The sequence below is a fragment of the Barbus barbus genome (genome assembly GCF_936440315.1).
Source record: "Barbus barbus genome assembly, chromosome: 19".
Classification (NCBI taxonomy): domain Eukaryota; kingdom Metazoa; phylum Chordata; class Actinopteri; order Cypriniformes; family Cyprinidae; genus Barbus; species Barbus barbus.
Window position 1 is genome coordinate 11622224 of NC_136747.1, and position 19075 is coordinate 11641298.

A 19075-nucleotide genomic window follows, 5' to 3' on the forward strand; every position below is an offset into this window, starting at 1 on the left:
TAATTTATTAACAAACGTTATTATGAAGTGTTATTGCGTCTTATGACATGGTAATGTTATGATGTGCACCATCTGCAGGATTGAGATGCTATCACTCTTTAACTCTTAAAAACAATATTTGCATATAACATGGCCCTCATACCTTCCATTGAATGCATGTCATGAACACCACACAGAGACTGAATGTTCCCATCAAGTCATGCAGAAACTTTTTTTTTTAAAGAGATTCGTTCTGTCATTTCAGTTGTCAATTATGAACAGCTTTACCTGCTAATACTTGAAGACATTTCATTATTAAACAGCATCAACTGCTTAGTGTGCCAGAGACATTTTTAATTATTTTTAATTAAATATTTATTTTTTTTATATAAAGCAACCAGTCCAAAACACCTGTTTTTTCTACATTATCTGCATTTGAAATTAATAATATATTATTTATTATATATAGATATTGCAGTGTTATTTTATTACTGCTTTTAAAAAACAGTCCCTGATCAGAATTCATCAAAAATTTGTGAATGAGTTGTGTAACCCTAAACTTGACAAGCTTTGTAAGAAGCTGTTTTTAAGGGGATTGTTCTGTGATCGGCCTAGTCAGGCAGACATGTTTAGCCCTCTTTAGTACATAGTGTGGCTGTTTAAACTGTAACATGTAATCAAGTGGCATGCGAACACCATGTAATATGAGCCTTATCCCACTGAATGTGTTCTTTCTCTCAGAGGCATTAGTTTGCATTAACCTGCTTACTATACTGTAGCTCCTCCTCCTTTCAAAAAGGAGACCTAATCCTGCAGCACCAAGTGGCACTGGGTGGAGGTCACATGTTGGTGGGTGAAACAGGAGCAGCTGTCATGGGTCTTAGAACAGGTCTGTTCTAAGACATTTTAGAATAAAAGTGTGAAATAACATTAGCGAAGTACATATTACTTGCGAGTAATGGAAGTATGACAATTAGGATGCAGCTTAGATCAACTGCTCAGTTGAATATTACTGACAGGTTTGTTTGGTCAAGGTTGGAACCTAACACTGCAGCATAGCACTTTTCCAGAATGTGGATTAAGTAATCACCCCTGCTTCAGAGGACAGGAGTGCAGAGAGCGAGTGAAAAGGGGCAGGGAAAAAAAGGCAGAATCAGTTGTGCGGTTCTTTTGATCTTCGCCAGATTGACAGAATAGTCTCACTCTGATGATTCAGAGTCTACAGTTTTTTTTGTTTTTGTTTTTTTCCTGTGTGTTTCTTTTTTTTCTTATGCATGAATAAAATATTCCTTTTTGGCTTGTGCTTTGTGATGCAGCACGGTTGTGTTTGCTTTGAGAGATCAGACTCTTTCTGTTCAGCTATTATTAGCTCTGTTTGTGTGTCTGTTCATTCGTGCTAAATCTACGTCAGGGCAGGTTAAACTATAGAGGGGGGACACCTCTCTGCTTCACTTTGAGTTCTTCTGCGGGAGACTGCAAGCTCACTAAAGGGATTTAATAAGCAAACCAGGCGGCAGCAAAATAATGAATTATTGTTCTGACCATAAGTCTGATTTACATAATTCGAAGGCTATGCTGAAAAAAAAATCCTAATTTAATCATACACAATTTAATTTGTCCTGTGATGGTAAATGTTATTTATTTTGCTATGAATGTCAAACCACTCAAAACAAACAAGATGGGAATATATTAAAGGTTGATGTTTACTGAACACGTTTTGTAATTTGTCAATTAACCAGCGCAGGTGAAATAACCTTTGTGTCTATCATATATGCTGTTGTCCCAACTTCAACCCTGTGTGGAAATGACCTTTTGCTAGTGGATCAGTGGGTGTGGCTGTAGTGCAGACTAGTTAAAGACTGCATTAGCTGCATATTGATCAAGCCCTAATATTGGCATGCTTACTGGGACTGTCTGTCACATGAGAGTGAATCGATTTACACACAAGCCAGACCACTATGGATAAAGCAACATTGACTTTTTCTTATTTGACCCCAGACTGAGGACAATCTATGTAATTTTACATATCCAACACCAAAGAAATGCCATGTTATAGATAGATAGATAGATAGATAGATAGATAGATAGATAGATAGATAGATAGATAGATATTGTTTTACCTATTTATAATGTCTGTTTATGGACCTTCTGCAGGATCTTAACAGCCTCTGGTACAAGACTTCAATCTTTTTCTGTTTTTTTTTTGTATTTTTTCAGAATTTGCGGAAGATGGAAGGAGAAAAAGAGGAGCCCGTCAGAGACCTGAATGAGCTGCAGAACGCTGACTGGGTGAGAGCAGTTTGATAAGCCCATTCCCCATGAGCACTGTTGGTTCAGGACAGTCATAAGCCATGGCTAACTATGTGTTGTGTATATTTCCACAGGCACGGTTTTGGGTGCAGGTGATGAGGGACCTGAGACACGGTGTGAAGCTGAAGAAGGTCCAGGAGCGTCAGTATAACCCTCTAGCCATCGAGTTCCAGTTCACGCCTTATGAGATGCTCATGGATGACATCCGCTCCAAACGCTACAAACTTCGCAAAGTCATGGTGAGCGTGCACATGTATAAATGAATCCTGGGTCATGTCAACATCTATAATCAAAATCTATTTATGAATTTCTCCATGAACAAACAAGCATGAGTCATTTTTCCCTTTGTACCATTGCAATTCACCTTTATTGCTGTTTGTTGCAGAGATCATAAACCACAACAATGTTTACTCTGCTTATCAGGAATCAAGCAGGCTTATTTCTGAAGCTGCAGGGTAGAAAAAGGTTTTATAGGGTTGAGCTGGTTCAAGTGAATGACACTGAAGACAGTAAATCATGATGGCTTGAAGTAACTTTTTAGAAATAGACCTATAAGGTGGCAAAACTTTCAGAGAGATGCCACGTCAGAATCAACACCTTACATGATAGGCCAGTTTGAATTGAGTAGTAGTTCAGTTTTTGTTCACCTACCACACCTTTTCCTCTAGTCATTAATGCATTGTCATAGACAATAGCTGTCATTGATATTATTTTGATGCATTCTTTAGACAGGACACGTGTTTGAAATGCATCCTGTGCATTGTTTCAAATGATACAGACTTTAGGTTATAGTTCACTGACAACATCAGTGACCCCTGCTGTGCCTTCTTTCTGCTGTAGGTCAATGGTGACATTCCTCCGAGGTTAAAGAAGAGCGCTCACGAGGTCATACTGGAGTTCATTCGCTCCAGACCTCCACTCAATCCTGTGAGCATGAGAGCATACACAAACACGCTTGCATGTGGTCATATGTGAGCTGGAGTATCTTTAAAATGATGCAGATCAATTAATACAAATGTCACCTATTAACTCAAACCTGTTAATGATTGTGTATGTGTGTCTTTGAATGTGCTTTAAGGTTTCTGCTCGTAAGCTAAAGCCTCATCCTCCAAGACCTCCCTGTCTTCATGAACGTATCCTGGAAGAGATCCGGTCGGAGAGAAAGCTCAGGCCTGTCTCACCTGATATGATTCGTAGAAGTCGACTCGGTTAGAGCACTTTATCACACTTGCTCTCATAAACACACATACTCTTATTCATTCATGCACATCATTTACCTAAAAACAAATCTCTCTTTCTCTATATATATATATATATATATATATATACTGTACATATTTAAGTGTATATATTTAAGTATATATTTAAGTCTGACAATATACAGTGTGCACTAGCAGTCAAAAATGTCTTCTGATTTGACCAGTTTTACAATAATAATAATAAAGTATCATAACTTTAACACAAATTGATTTACAGGAATTGTGTATGTGACCAGTAAATCTAAAATAAATAAGTAAATGTATATAGTATTTACACACACACAAAAAAATATATATTTTATTCAAATATTATAAAAATACACATACTCTTGGTTCTTATTGTATAAGAATAATAATTTTATTAACAGCGATATTAATTATTATTTTTTAAAATCTTATGTAGGCCCATTTTTTTAAACATTTTTAAAATATTAAATATAAACATTTATGCATAATCAAAAGGTTTTAAATGTGGAAAATATTGCACAGAATTATATATAAATTGTTTATATTACTACTAGTACTACTAATAATAATAATAATATATTATTATTATAAACTTTTGTTATCATTGTACAATAATAATAATAATCATCATCATTATTATATTATTTGTAAAAAAGATGTTTAAAAGATTAAGCACAAACATTTTCGCATAATCAAAAGGTTTTTAAGATCTTGATAAACATTTTTACCAAATTGTTCAAGTATGTCCAAGTTTTTGCCTGCTAGTGTTTATTCTTTAGCACTGCATAGACACCTTTATTTTTCCAAATACATTCTATTCATATTCAATATACATCGTTTCTTTTAAATAGCTTGTGTTTACACTCAAAGCCAGCTTCATGTTGTGTTAGTTAACCTATATATCAAGTATATCAGTCATGTGGAAGAAGGTGAGTATTTGTCGAGGTGTTAGAGATTGACCTCAGGTCATGTCAGACAGCAGTGCAGATGTGTGACAGTGTGTCAATCTCATGCATGTCTGCTTGTGCTACACTCAACCATTTGTTCACTAACAGTGTGTGTAATACAGCCCTGTGTCTCTAACTCTGCGCCGCCCATTTTATTTAACAGCTGTAAATCTCTAATTACATTTCTCATCTTGGATTGATACTGTATGTTTTTAAAAACATACATCCACATTGTTCCACTCCATTTGATTCTTGTACTGTACATCAACACTATTGAAATTTGCAAGGTTATAGAGAAGGTACATAGTCTTAATAGTGGATTTGCCCTGAGATTTGGTCTCAGTGGTATTTTGCTGTAGGATTCAATAGTTAAAGATTGTGAGGTTTAAAGTTGAACGTGCACTTGTACATAAAGACCTCTAGGCTATTTGTGTGGATGATTGTACAGTTACACAAGCACAAATCTGGCGATCATTATATCGGACTGATCCATGTTGGTCCAGTTGGTTACAGCAGACTTAATACAGCTTAAGGTTTGCACGTATGTATTATCAGTTTGTGTGGTGAAAAGAGTCTGTTGTTTCCTCCAGCTGCCTAAAGAGACAAAGTTCAGTGTCTACAGTCTATAAACCTTTAAAACTTAAAGGAGATTAACATAAATATCTATTGTATGTATTATGTGAGGTAGTTGGACTTTACTTCAGTGTATTTATTGTTCTCATATTTTCACTAGTACATTATATATAAATGTTTTTTTCGTTCTTGATCCCTAAAGTATTATAATTGTATTCCATTGGTTGTGTGAACGTGATATACATTATATGTTGTCAGAAAGCTTCATCAGTCCTCCCTTTTGTAATGTGAATTGTACTGTAGCTTTGTCAGTTTTACCTGTGCTGTAAAAATAATATTTATTCTTTCTTGATCCTAAAAGAAATTACCTGTTGTTTGGCTGCTTAGTTGTTGAATTGTGTTCCTGTTTTTTAATGGAGTTACAGAGCAGCATTCTTTATATCTAACATTAAATGCATTTACATTTAATGCCTTATTTTAACCCATGGCCTTATTTATCTTCTCCTCCCTCTCTCTTCATCCATAACCTCTGCCTCTTTCTCACAGTAATGCGCCCACTTAGCATGTCTGTCAGTTTTGACTCATCAGGTAAAGACTTCACTGTGGCTTTACCGCTGTCAGCTCACTGACCCTGTAGCTTCTGTGTTTGTGCCAGACCCCCGTAGTCGCTCCTACCCTCATGTCATGCTCCTCTGGTGGTGGGGTCGTGGCATTGAACCTATTAGTCCGTAGAGGAGGAAGGGGACAATAAACCCTCTTACATTGACAAGCCTGCATGTCTGTGGATTGAATTCTGCAAGCATTACTTATTTAGTTAAGGTTGGAATATGGCACACAACTTTTTCTCGGATTTGTGCCTGGATTTTCAATCTGGACGAGTCGACAGTGGAATTTTTGGACTGTCAGAATTGACAGATTTATAGAAAATCGTGTAGTATACGATGGGCACAGATTTGATTTTTTTTTTTTTTTAGCTTCAGACTACTTGTCAGATTGTTGTAATAGTTAAAAATAGAAATAGATTAGTTGTCTATTGTGTTAAAAATATAATTAGATTAAGGAACTAAGAAATAAAAGAAAAAATAAAATAATTTTTTTTTTTTTTTTAAATGTTCAGATTTTGAAAATTGTGTACTGTATTCCTGTTTCAGGATAACGTTCCATAAAATCTAGCTATGTTATCAGTTATTCCAATAGGTTTACGGCTAACCAGGTAAGCCACATTCAAATAATAATAATTTAAAAAACAAATCAGAATCAAGAGAATAAATCTTAAGTTTTTATAAGCTTTTCTGTGATCAGTCAAATCCATTAAATTGTAGATGCTCTTCCATGTTTGTAGCCAACATTAATACATATGGTAATGGTTGTTAAGATTGGTTGGATAAGACTTGGTGTGGCCTGTGAATGGAAGAGACCGTAAAATGGATTATGGACTTCTTAAACTCTCATGCCCTGGTTCTTATTATAATTCTTAATGACCAGAAGATATGCCTAAGAGACTTTAGTCATGGTATATAGCATATTTCATTTGATTCCAAGTTTTAAAACCCTTTATTTTAGGAATGTTCGCACTGACAGCAATTTGCAACAATTTAAAGTAATTAATCTCCAATGAGAGTTGGTAATTTCTGAAAACATGACTGTGAGCCAGCTCAGCTTTTATTCAAATTAGAAGCAGTGCAGATTTAATCACTGTCAGTGTTTAATGAATAAAGCCCTTTAAGCACACTGTATTTCCTTCCCTTTCCCTTTTGTTGTATTAAATAGCTCATACACTAAGATTTGAAGTTTTTAATGTAAAGTATTAGCTGCTAGCCTCCAATATGGCTGCTTGTGCTGGACTTTCCTCTGTATGTCCTCCTGCTGCTGTTCCTTCCACCTCCATATCCCACTAATCCTCTATCCAGTATGGCTTGTGCTTCTGTGTGCCGGTGTCACAGAGCTGCTGATTGGTTTACCTAAGTGTAGTTTACACTCATATATTGGCTTACTGTGTGAATGTCACATATAGAAAGGTCTGTTTTGTGCCATTGGGATCATATTGAAGAATATGTTCCTTTCTAGGCGCAGGCAAAAGTATGAGCACCCCACAGGACTTGTTCCGAAGCTCAGGTAAAGTATTCCTGACGCAAGCATGACTTTCACACTGCTCCCTCACGCCTCCGAGCCCAGTGCGAGAGAAATGCCTGGGTTCTGAGAGCTCGAGAATGAATCAAACACAAACTGTGTGGGTGAACAACAGAGCTCGCAGAATTCATTTCTGAATGAGGATTCGTCTAGTTTAAGAAGGGTTATGTAACTCCGGGTCTGCAGGCATCAATATTTAACATGCTGCAATGTTTATTTTTGTACTCTGTCCATCTATAAATATCTCACTTGAGCCTCAAATGACCAGGAATATTGCTCAGAAAGATCAGCATGTTACCTGTAGTATATCGGTCTTTATTTTCCTAAATGTTCGGATTGTACTCTATTAGTTATGTGAAAGTTTCATACATCACATATATAGTTTACATCTGTGTGAGACTTTTTAGGGTGCTGTGCAAAAGAGATTAACACTACAGTTCAAAGGTTTGGGGTGGGGGGGGTAAAGAAATTAATACTTTTATTCAGCAAGGATACTTTAAGGTTTATAATGTGTTATTGATGTTGCAAAATATTTTCATTAAAAAAGCTGCCCTTTTTACTTTCTATTCATTCAAAAAAATCATGGTTTCCACAAAAATATTAAGCAACACAGATGTTTTCAACATTGATAATAATGATAAATAGAGCAGCAAATCAGCATGTTTGAATGATTTCTGAAGAATCATGTGACACCGAATACTGGAGTAATGATGATGAAAATTCATCTTTGTCATAGCAGGAATAAATAAAATGTTAAAATATGTTCAAATAAAAAAAATATTTTAAATTATAATATTTCACAAAAAATTTATTTATTTATTTGCAGTATATAACACTTTTGAACGATAGTTTATTTAAACTTCTATTGACTTGATTTAGTGAATTATACTGTTTTCAGGCATATGGTTTTTCAGGAAAGCCATTATTGTTTTGGTGTTTACAACACAAATCTGTGCGGTTGTAGTCTTCATAAAAAACACATCTGTTTTTACAATTCAAACCACATTAGATATGAGATTTTAAATCCAACAGAAAGCAGATTATTTGATCCTAAATGGTCAGATTGGATTTGAAGTCACTTTTGTAGTCATTTGAGAAATCTATTGTGTTACTAGCTGTGTCTGAATTCACTAATTAGTGAACTACGTAGCATTCGCTATGTAGTCACTTAAAACAAGTGAGAGAACCATTTCTTTCACAGTATATCCATGAATGTGTAAATACAGTAACTACAGTGAGATGCCATGATGGACAAAACCTCCAGTTTCTGTCTTCACTTTCCACTTTGGAAAGTCCTCCGCTGTTGCAGAGAAACATTTCTTAGCATCATGCATCATAAGTCATTACTGTGGCAACCAGTATAGATGATTCAGTTTCAACATGTATAATTTTACAATGCAAAGAGTTGGTAATAAAGATCTGTAGACTGTAAAACAGTTTGTAGTTGGGTGCGGTGTAAACAAAGCATAGTTTTCTTTGCTGTCCTGATTGGTGTCTGATTATGTCCCTATTGTCCACTCACACACAGACTTCCCTGATGGACCCCGAAAGCTGGCTGTCAGCACACTGTCCCTGGCCAATGGCACTTCGCCAGCTCGGAGCCCCATAAACGGTGTAGCCGGAGGCCAGCCACTGTCCCAGAGAAAGAGGTTGCTCAAAGCGCCTGCGCTGGCCGATCTCGATAGCTCCGACTCGGATGTGAGTGGGTTTTATATCTTCTACATTGCAAAAACCCTGCCAAAATATTCAAAAAGACAAAATCCGATTGTTAACCGCCTCTTTTTCCTACTGTAGGAGGAACAAAACACTCAGAAGTCTGACAGCAGCTCCAGCGTATCCGCCTCGCTGGTTGAGGACACGTCTCCAGAGTCCGTCGTGGCCAAAAAAAGTAAGACCCGTCTTGAAATATCCAGAACTTTTTATTCACAGTCCAACAAAAACCTTTCACTGACTCTCCAGTTCTTCTTCACCTCAATTTTTGTCTTCATTTTCGTCTTTTCCCAGCTCCTCCGCAGTTCCTGCCCATATCTTCCACCCCTCAACCTGACAAACGCATCGCTCCACAGAGGAGGCACTCCATAGAGAAAGAAGATCCCACCAGCGTACGGCCTTTCCTGCCTCCGTCTCGCCAAAACTCCAAATCTCTGGTAACTGCAACAAAACCTTCCTTTAGCTCTGTGCTTCTGCCTACAAAGTTGTTTTTCCTTGTTGAACAAATCCCGGAACAGTAAATGAGTGGTAATTTAGTGTTGAGCAGTCAATTGGCTGCAGGTTGTGGTCACACTTAACTGTCCTGAGTCTTGTGAAAGTATAATTAGATTCTCAGGATTCTGTCTAGTGCTGCAGCACTGCAGGTGCTGGAGAGAGAGAGAAAGAAATAAAGAAGAACTTGTGCGTTCATTTTCAATTCAGAAGCCTTATTAAAGGCTAATCTATGACATACAGCAGGTTTTAATGTCATTCACATTCACACAATACAAGTACGATACAAGGATACAATTTTCAGTGAATTTTATCTTTTAAAAAAGGGCAGTATTAATAGATTTACAGATTATTTTTGACTAAATCTTACATGAAGCTTTATTTATGAAGAACGGACTACTTCAGATTTAGCCATGCTGACTGTATTTGGTCTTGCCTAAAAGGACTGTTCCTTATCAATGTTGACTGCAAAACTTCTGAGGTCTTTGAACGGTTGTAAATTTGATATTCGCAGAGCTCTTACAGGAAAATGATTTTTAAACGGTTCTAGATAGTGAGCGATACTGTAGTTTTATTGCTGTATAGATAGAAAGCTGTAACCGCTCTGCTTTCCTTTCCTGCCTTACACTGAAGCTGTCTTCGGACAACAAGGTAAAGCACACCATATTTCACATTCTCATACCCACGGATTCTGTTACATTATGTTGGAGGAGTCATTTCATAACTATTTCATCTGCAGTGGCTTTATCGGTCTTCCAGCAGGGCGGTTGCTTCATGTGTGTGTTGCACAATGTTGCATGGCTAGTAGGGAAAGCTGCTGAAGGAAATGGCCCACACTTAAACCACTTCAGTTACCCGTCACCAGGATGGTTTATGATCGAACGGAAAAACAGCTTCGCTCGACAAACTTCCTCCTTTTGAATAATGCACAAGTTATGTGCATCATTCAAACAATGTTAGACTTAGATAAGAAGGTTTACGTATGGGATAGTGCAGAGATAGGTCAAATTTGTAGGTCAAAATAGTTTATTATATTATTATTGATTATTTTAAATGCCTTTCTTTCTTTCTTTCTTTCTTTCTTTCTTTCTTTCTTTCAATTTATAATTTAGCAATTCAATTAAAGATATCCAGTCTGCTTTTTTAAAATTGTTTTGTCTGAACTTAGTCATTTAAAAATTAAAAATGTAATATTGGCTTAGTGTTTGTTTTATTTACATAATAATATCTAAATCTGTCATATTTGATCCTTTATATTATATTATATTATATTTGAAATACCAATGGAGAGTGATGCCTCTTTTTGTTTTTTATTTATAGTTTATCATCAATACAATTAAAGAGATTCCTTGCTTTTTTCAAATAATTTTTCAGTGAACTTTCTCCTTTTTCTGCTTTCTTTTTTTATACTATCTTAGTGTTTCTTAGACATTTTGTCCCTTTTAGAAATTTTTTTTTTTTATTAAAAAAATATATTTATATTTTTTATTTATTTGTGTAACATTTAGGGAGCATCAGTGACACTTTTTGTTTTTGTAAATGAAATATACAGCAGTTATTTTCCCAAAAATGCCAATGTTGTTTTCTTTGGTCAGGCTCACGCACTAGGCAGCGGTCGTGCGGTACGTCCCATCAAACTACATATTACTGATACTAACACTGGGTGACAAGGGGCATAAAAGCCGATATGAATCTCTTATTCTGTAGTTCATAAGACATGATTTGTCTTTTTAATAATAGTTAAGGTGGTTGAAGGTATAAGTATTAGAGATATGCATTGGCTTTTATGTGTGCTTGAATCAGTGTGACCTGTAAGGTTGGGGAAGGACTAGTCCTGGGGCGCCGTGCATTGTTTTAGCACAGAGCATGAACATTTCTGCTCATCCTTGCATGCAAATTTTGCATACAAGACCTGACCTATAGAGGTGAAACTTGCATAACATAAACAGACAGTTTACCATTCCTCATTAATAAATTAAATGTACAGCTCTGTCTCCATTGCCATTGTGTTGTGCATTGTGTTTGGCAGAAGGTGTAACCATTATCGGGAACTAGCATGTAATGGTTTTGCAATCCCTTATTCTTGGGTGGGACAGCATGGCACGTTTAAATATGCAGTGTATACTTTGGCATGTTTGTGAACGTGAGATGTTTGTTTCAGGAGGAGTTCTGCTACCCCATCGAGTGCCTGACTTTGACCGTAGAGGAGGTGATGCATATCAGACAGGTTCTTGTTAAAGCAGAGCTGGAGAAGTTCCAGCAGTATAAAGATGTCTATAATGCGCTAAAGAAAGGAAAGGTAAATTTACTCTTCACATTCACTGCCCGCTCTACATGTATAGCACTATATACATTAGCCCAAGCTTATGTTTTGGGATTGTCTTCTTGTGTGGAGCACATGATGCCTAAAAAAAGCTGTCTATATAGGCAGCTCACTAGGTTTTGAACATGCTTGGTGTGTGCAAGTGTGTATGTACTGTGTGTTTCATTGTGTAACCCTTCCTCTCAGCTTTGCTTCTCATGTCGGGTGAAGAAGTTCTCGCTCTTCACCTGGTCCTACACCTGCCAGTTCTGTAAGAGGTGGGTGGAGATTTTCATTTCAGACTTTATACATAGAAAATAAAGTGATGTTCAGTGGAATCATATTTTTTCTTCTTTTCTTCTCGCAGACCTGTTTGTTCACAGTGCTGTAAGAAGGTAAATGTAACATCTTTACCTTATGTTCACCAAGGCTGTATTTATTTGATCAAAAATCCAGTAAATGTTATTACAATTTAAATGAAATGTTTTGTATTTTAATCTGTTTTAAAATGTCATTTATTCCTGTGATGGAAAGCTGAGTTTTCAGCATCATCTCTCCAGTCTTCAGTGTCACATGATCCTTCAGAAATCATTCTAATATGATGATTTGCTGCTCCATTTATCATTATTATCAATGTTGAAAACAGTGCTGCTTAATATTTCTGATGAATAGAAAGTTGAAATAAACGGCTTTATTTGAAATAGAAATCTTGTGTAACACTATAAACCCTGACTTTTGATCAGTTTAATTCATCCTTGATTGATAAAAGTATTTATTTCTTTAAAAATAAATCTGATTGACCCCAGAACTTTTGTACAGCAGTGTGCATTTTTCACTTTGCTAATGACCTCATATCCTCTCATCTCAGATGAAGTTGCCCTCCAAGCCCCATGCCAGCCTGCCCATTTCCTCTCTGGGCCTCAGCATCCTGCCCAAAAATGAGTCTGCAGCGTCAGCTGCGACAGAGAAGCCCTCCTCCACATCCAGCCACAAGCGCCACAGCCTTCAGCGCACAATGTCCAGGTGAGCTTCACAAATGATGAGCGAGTATGTATCGTATGTATAATTTCCAACATTTTTGACGACAGATGTCTACAGCATTTCATCAGAATTGCACCAGAATAAAAGCTTGAATTTGAAATGTTATTTGTTAAGTTTTATTTTACTATCATTGAGATACTATACACTATTTTATTTTTTGAATCAGTTTTTATTTTTGTGTTTTCTATTTTCATTTGTTTAGCTTTTTTATAATTTTTATTAGTTCTTAAAAATGTCTTTTTTTTTAGTTGTAGCTGTTTTAGTACATCAGAATAAACACATTTAAAAAAATAAAGATTGCTTTGGCAACTATTTAAATAAGATATTTCAAAATTTATTATAAAATATTAATTTCAGTTAATTTTATTTTAAAATAATAAAAATGTTTTATCTTGGTTTTAGTTAACTATAATAACCCTGTGTGCATGTTTGAAAGTGAAAAATTTAGGACATATTATTATTATTATTATTATTATACTTGTAGTGTAAAATTTAAATGTTATAATATCACATATTACATTTTTATTTTATTTTACACTACAGTTGTAATCCACAACGACAATGTTTCTGTCTTATTCTTTATAATTAGAGAGAAAACAAATATTATTATTATTATTATTATTATTATATATTAAATTTAATTGGGTACCTAAAACACAAGAATATAATGTAGACTGAAACACAACTAGGTCACTTTAAAGTTCAGATAGAAAGTTAAATGTGTATCATATCGCAGTTGATATATGACAAAATAATCATCAAGTCATGCAGCCCTTTATATAAATAAAACTCGAATAAACAATCAAATAAAACCCTTACTAAAAAAGTTTTACTTGCATGTAATTGTGTCATTTTAAATGATTGAAATATTAACTTAAAATCAAACTGGGTTCTATAGGGTTCAGCTGACAAAAAAGTTTGTGAACTCTTGATCTGTACTATGGTAATGTCTGCCAGTAAGATTATTTCTTGTGACGATTCCTCTCTCAGATCATCAAAGCACGGCGAGCGCTCATCCTCCAAAGACGAGCTGGAGCTGCCGGAGCAGTTGACAGAGGACTGGAGCAGCATGGATGTCTGCGTGGACTGCAAGAAGTTCATCAACGACATCATCAGCAACAGCAGGCGCAACCTGACCACCAAACGTGCCCGGCTGCACCGCAGGACCCACTCCGTCTACATGTCCAACACCAGTTCTTCCAACTACAAACCCTCAGAACGGACTATCAAAGAGGTTTAGGATCCGAAGTGTTTGGAACGGTCACGGTGTGGTCCTTCTATTAAACTGTTCCCGTTTATACTAGTCTCACCTGTCGCGAAGGTGCCAGACGGAAATGCGCTTATGTTACATTCTGTATGAAAAATACGGCCACTTTTGTTAGCTTTGTAACGTTCCTTCAATACCTCTTCTTTTCCATTTAAAAAGTGCCAGAGGTGAAGGAATAAAGCCGTCCCTCTTCCAGCATGAGCCTTCTCAGGAAAAAGGTTTCTTCTGTGATTAAAGCTTTGGAATGTAGTTTAACACTTTAAATTTACTTTGACCAGCTTTTCTCAAATGAATCTACGTTGACACAGAATGAAATGCCAGTGTGAAAAAATATATCGCAAGGCTGCTTTGATCACTGAAAGGCACAAGGCCTGAATGTACATTTTTCAATGGAGCTCAATTGTATGTAAATAGTTGCTGAATGCTCAGCCTAAATGTAAATATGCATCCAAAAAGACTTATTTTCCCCTTTTTGGAAGTACTAGTTGATTGCTGAAAGACCAAGAGACTGTAGATTTATTCAGCCTCCACAACAATTCAAGATCAAGTCGTACCAAATGTTTTTTCTTATTGTTTGTTAAAATTGCTGCTGTGATTGTGACATGGTCCAAACGAATATCGTTTTAGATAATTACAGAAAGTACTTACAGATGAATATATTTTTCCTGTCTGATGGCAGTGTTTTTGAGATTTTAGTCAAAAGATGAGGGTCAACAAGTGTTTTTTAAAGAGCGGATGCTGAAAGCTGTAGTGTTTCTTAAAGGAGTGATCGGCTGTGCCAAACAAATCTCCTCTATCTGAGCAATATGTGTCTTGGACCTGATGTACATAGTCAAAATAACATTTACCGGAGATGGTGACGGCCCAAAGGGGGAAGCCAGTTCTCTCTTTTATATAGACTTTTGTAGGATATGTTTATGTACATGCTGTATATCCGAATCTCATCTGTTCCACTTATCTATTAAAATAGGCTCTATTGTTCTAAAGTTATGATTTATATTATTAATAATGATTTTTATTTTTCAGTGTCAAATGTTGCTTTCTTTTCATGTTCACTCCACACCTAAAAATATTTTGTTATGTTTCAGCTGCACATTTAGTTTGATGTCTTAAAACTTTGTAAATTAATTTATATTATTAATGACCCGTTTTGTGCAATGAAACACCCCGGGAGAATTTAAATGTAAAAGTACTGAAGTCATGTCAGGGTTTTTGGAAGGATTGTTTCTGTTTGTCCTTAAATAAAATAATAATACACGCACACTTATAAGTAGACATGCACTGCAATGGTATACAGGCCTGTTCTTTTGTTTTGTGCAAAACTGACTGTACTGCCTTCCTCTGAAGAATGATTGGTGTGCATGATGAAATCTATGATTTTTTAAATAAGAACGGAATTGCCAATAAATAAAGCATCAAATTTGAGTATTTGAAATTGCATTTGATTTTATTACACATTCCTCATCAGAATTGCGTTGAAATGCCAATGAAGAATTTTGTGCTTCCATTCATCTCATATTATGAAGATAACATTACTAGGATGTATTAAAATATTTAAATTAGATACCCCAATGGAGCCATAAAAAAGGCCTAGCATCTGTGAGGACTTTAATGACACAGGCAATTTAACATTAATACAAACTTCTCTACATATTCATGCCTTAATATGTAACCTTTAATAATAGCCACATAATGTTCTTGTGACAAATTTAGGGAGGGATTGACCAGGTTAGTATTTCATTTAAAACAAGGCTTAAAAGTACAGTGCGTTTAATGGATTGTACTGTTATTTAACAACAGATTATTCAGATGAAAAAAGTTGTGAGTTTTGAAAATGACGTAATCTAGTACTTTGATACAGTGTGTCATTGTAAAGACCATAGTCTATCCCTCATAACCTCGTTTTTATCCGCGTTAAATTCAACATGGCGTCTAAACTGAGGCCTGTTGTACGGTTTCTGGGGTCTTGGGACGTTTGGGTTTGAAAAAAAAACTAAACTAAAAAAAAAAAGATTTTTTACTTATGATTTTGACTTTTGATTGTCTAAAAATAGAAGTGAATGCTTGTCCCAAACTAGTGGGAAAGAGACAGAACTGCAATTCTCCACTAGAGGGCGGAAAAACATCACTTTCAACAGCTGACTAAAACTTCTGGCAAATTCTACATTTCTTAAACGGTTATGCATTATATATACATCGTTCTGTAATGTTACTACATATCGTTTTAGTAATTAAAAATCTCTCTATCTCTAAATTCTCTCTAAAAACTGTCGCTAAATCTAAATAAATTCAATTTTGAACAAATTAATTATTAGTAGTCCATGTTTTTTTCTGCACGTTGTGTGGTAAACACAACTGTAGAGGGCAACAAACCACTTTCTAAATGTGACAAACTGCTTCATTGTGCACTTTGGCCCTGCTTGTGGCTCCTTTTCCATTACATGAACATAACATGGTGGTTATTGTAAAATGTTTGTGAAAAATGTATTAAAAATATTAGTTTGTTTGTAAAATACTGATTTTATGAGATCTTTTCTTTCGGTTCAGATATGCATAGAAATATGACATTCAGATCAGAAGTACAATTGCACAACAACGTAATATGTCCAAAACACAACACATAAGTACTTAAAATCTCAATATTTTACTTTTGATTTTTCTATTTAAAATAAAAAAACACCACTTATCAACAAACTTCTTAAGACTTGTTTCAAAAGGCCTAATTACATAGATCATGCTGACTTATTTGCAAACAAACACATTCCCGCTGAGGTTCAGCTGAAATGGGCTTAATGGGTTTGAGTCTATGAGAGTGGACTGTATATTGAGATGATAGTGGCAAAACAAGCCTGTCCTGCAGTCTGATTGGTGGTTCCCATGACAACAGTTGTCAAGGGCTATCTACACTTGAGGGGTGTACTTTCTATCTAAAAGCTTGGGGCTAAAGTTAGTGGTGAGTTTTAGCTCCAGACCAGCTGTGCTTCCGATTATGCCGCCTCTCCATGCGGTCAGGCCCCTTTGTTATGCTCAGTATGTAGCTGTTTACTTCTTGTTGTGTCCTGTAAATGACAAAATGCAGTGAAAACTAAGCTGAATCGATCAGTTTTAGAAATGTATAGCTTATAAACCCTTCAATATTTCTCAGAAAAACAGAGATGTCTTATATACCTCATTTTTAGTTTAATCATGAAAACTAAGGTCACCAGGCACATAGTAAACAGTTTCCAAGCAGCATTAAATACTAGGAGGCAATGGACATCTTGGCTGAATCTCTGTCCACTGGTCCTTTGTATCTTAAGTGATGTCAAGGCTCTTCAAGCCCATACTTTTTATTTGATAATGGAGTTTGCGGACAAAACAACCTCTTCAAACCGTAATGCAGGAAACACAAATCATTGCAAACAAGCACTTCCTGTTCTTTCACAAGTCATGATTTCATTTTTACCGTCAAAGCTTTTTTTTTGCTACAAAGGGGAAATGAGAAATAAAATACATGGCCAAAAGTAATTATTTAATTTACCATCTGTACACTTTTTTCCTATTTATTATGTTTGATGATCTCTGTTCAGTTTTCTTAAAATATTAATTATCTTTATGCCTTGTGCAAGACATTCATGCTTTTCATCTTCAAAAAGATCTTTCTTGCATGAGAAGTGTGACTTGCTCAGGGTTTTTCATTTAGCCTACATAAGAACTGACACAAACCTGTCTGAGATTGATACAGTTATCTAAAAAAAATCATGTGAAATAAAAACAAACACTTTCTTTGAAAAACTAAAATCTGTTTATTATTATTAATAATAATGTTTATTTTACTGATATGTCACATAATTTGGATCACAGTGTGTATGTATATGAATATATTAATTGTAATTATAAAGAAGAAGAAAGTGACATACAGCCAAGTATGGTGACCCATACTCAGACTCTGTGCTCTGCATTTAACCCATCCAAAGTGCACACACACACAGCAGTGAACACACACACAGCAGTGAACACACACCCAGAGCAGTGGACTGCCATTTATGCTGCGGCACCCAGGGAGCAGTTGGGGGTTCGGTGCCTTGCTCAAGGGCCGGACCTGAGACTCAAACCTGCAACGTTTGGGTTACAAGTCCGACTCTCTAACCATTAGGCCACAACTTCCCCCTAGTCACCTAGTTCATTTTGTCCACTGACTGAGTTTTATTATAAATATAGACCTTTTTGTCATCAGACAAATAATAAAATCAAATAAATCAAGCAATATATTCTGGTCATGGAAAAGGCTCAGAAGCTAATTGTCAACTAGCAGCTTCAGGTAAAAATGAAACATAATTTGAATTACATTTAATTATAGTTCAGTTCAGTATTAAGTTTGAATCAGTGTATGGATCACAGACATGCCCTGTTAATAACCCTGTTAGTGTTATGGATTAATTATGGATACATTTTTCACAGATGTTGCATTTTTGCAATAATTAATCCTTTAATTTGTTTTTCTAAATGTATAGTAATCAACATTTCAAGTGGATCAAAAAAGTTCATCAAAGTTGTCCTACAAGATAAGAATGCATTTTGATTTTAGGTTTTAGGACAACTTTGATGAAAGGTTTTGATCCGCTTCAAATGTTGACTAATGTACTTTTAATTGTGTTTTTTTAAATAATTTTTAATATTTGATAAAAATTCATAACTATTGTTTTTTTGTTATATGGCCCTCATGATACAAAAACTAAGCACTGCTGCAAGGGGCTTTCTAAAGTTGGAAATTTAATTGTTGAAACATGGTAGTTTACAGGACCTAGAGGACCTGATTATTCCTGATTATTGCTAGAAGGGATATAGCTGTGGCCAGAAAGTAAGAATAAACTAAATTTGCTGCCTATTAGATTATGTTTCATTAACTTCTATACCTACCCCAACCCTAAATCTACCCCTCACGATAATACAAATACAGTAATTATTGTTGTTCCGTGTGACAAAAATGACACGATATTAATGTGCGCATGCCCAGTAGCCACAGCTGTATCCCATCTAACCTTAAGCCCTGGTCCTGGGGAGCCACCGCTTTGTCGATATTGTCTCACTTATTAAACACACCTGATTCAGATCACCA

General features: G+C 35.7%; 1 protein-coding gene across 2 annotated transcripts in view; it reads left to right on the forward strand.

Moving 5' to 3' along the window:
* Window positions 1-15409, forward strand: part of spire1a (spire-type actin nucleation factor 1a) — a 47410-nt gene extending 32001 nt beyond the window's left edge. Inside the window, exons 5-17 of one of the 2 annotated variants that reach the window (XM_079441071.1) lie at window positions 2197-2268; window positions 2364-2528; window positions 3130-3216; window positions 3368-3497; window positions 7103-7150; window positions 8694-8863; window positions 8960-9053; window positions 9170-9312; window positions 11529-11666; window positions 11877-11947; window positions 12037-12064; window positions 12538-12692; window positions 13701-15409. In XM_079441071.1, the coding sequence (XP_079297197.1) occupies window positions 2197-2268; window positions 2364-2528; window positions 3130-3216; window positions 3368-3497; window positions 7103-7150; window positions 8694-8863; window positions 8960-9053; window positions 9170-9312; window positions 11529-11666; window positions 11877-11947; window positions 12037-12064; window positions 12538-12692; window positions 13701-13950 (1551 nt within the window). In that variant the 3' untranslated portion in view covers window positions 13951-15409. The remainder of the gene's footprint in view (window positions 1-2196; window positions 2269-2363; window positions 2529-3129; window positions 3217-3367; window positions 3498-7102; window positions 7151-8693; window positions 8864-8959; window positions 9054-9169; window positions 9313-11528; window positions 11667-11876; window positions 11948-12036; window positions 12065-12537; window positions 12693-13700) is intronic. The other variant, XM_079441072.1, reaches the window with a different exon arrangement.
* Window positions 15410-19075: the final 3666 nt, after the last annotated feature.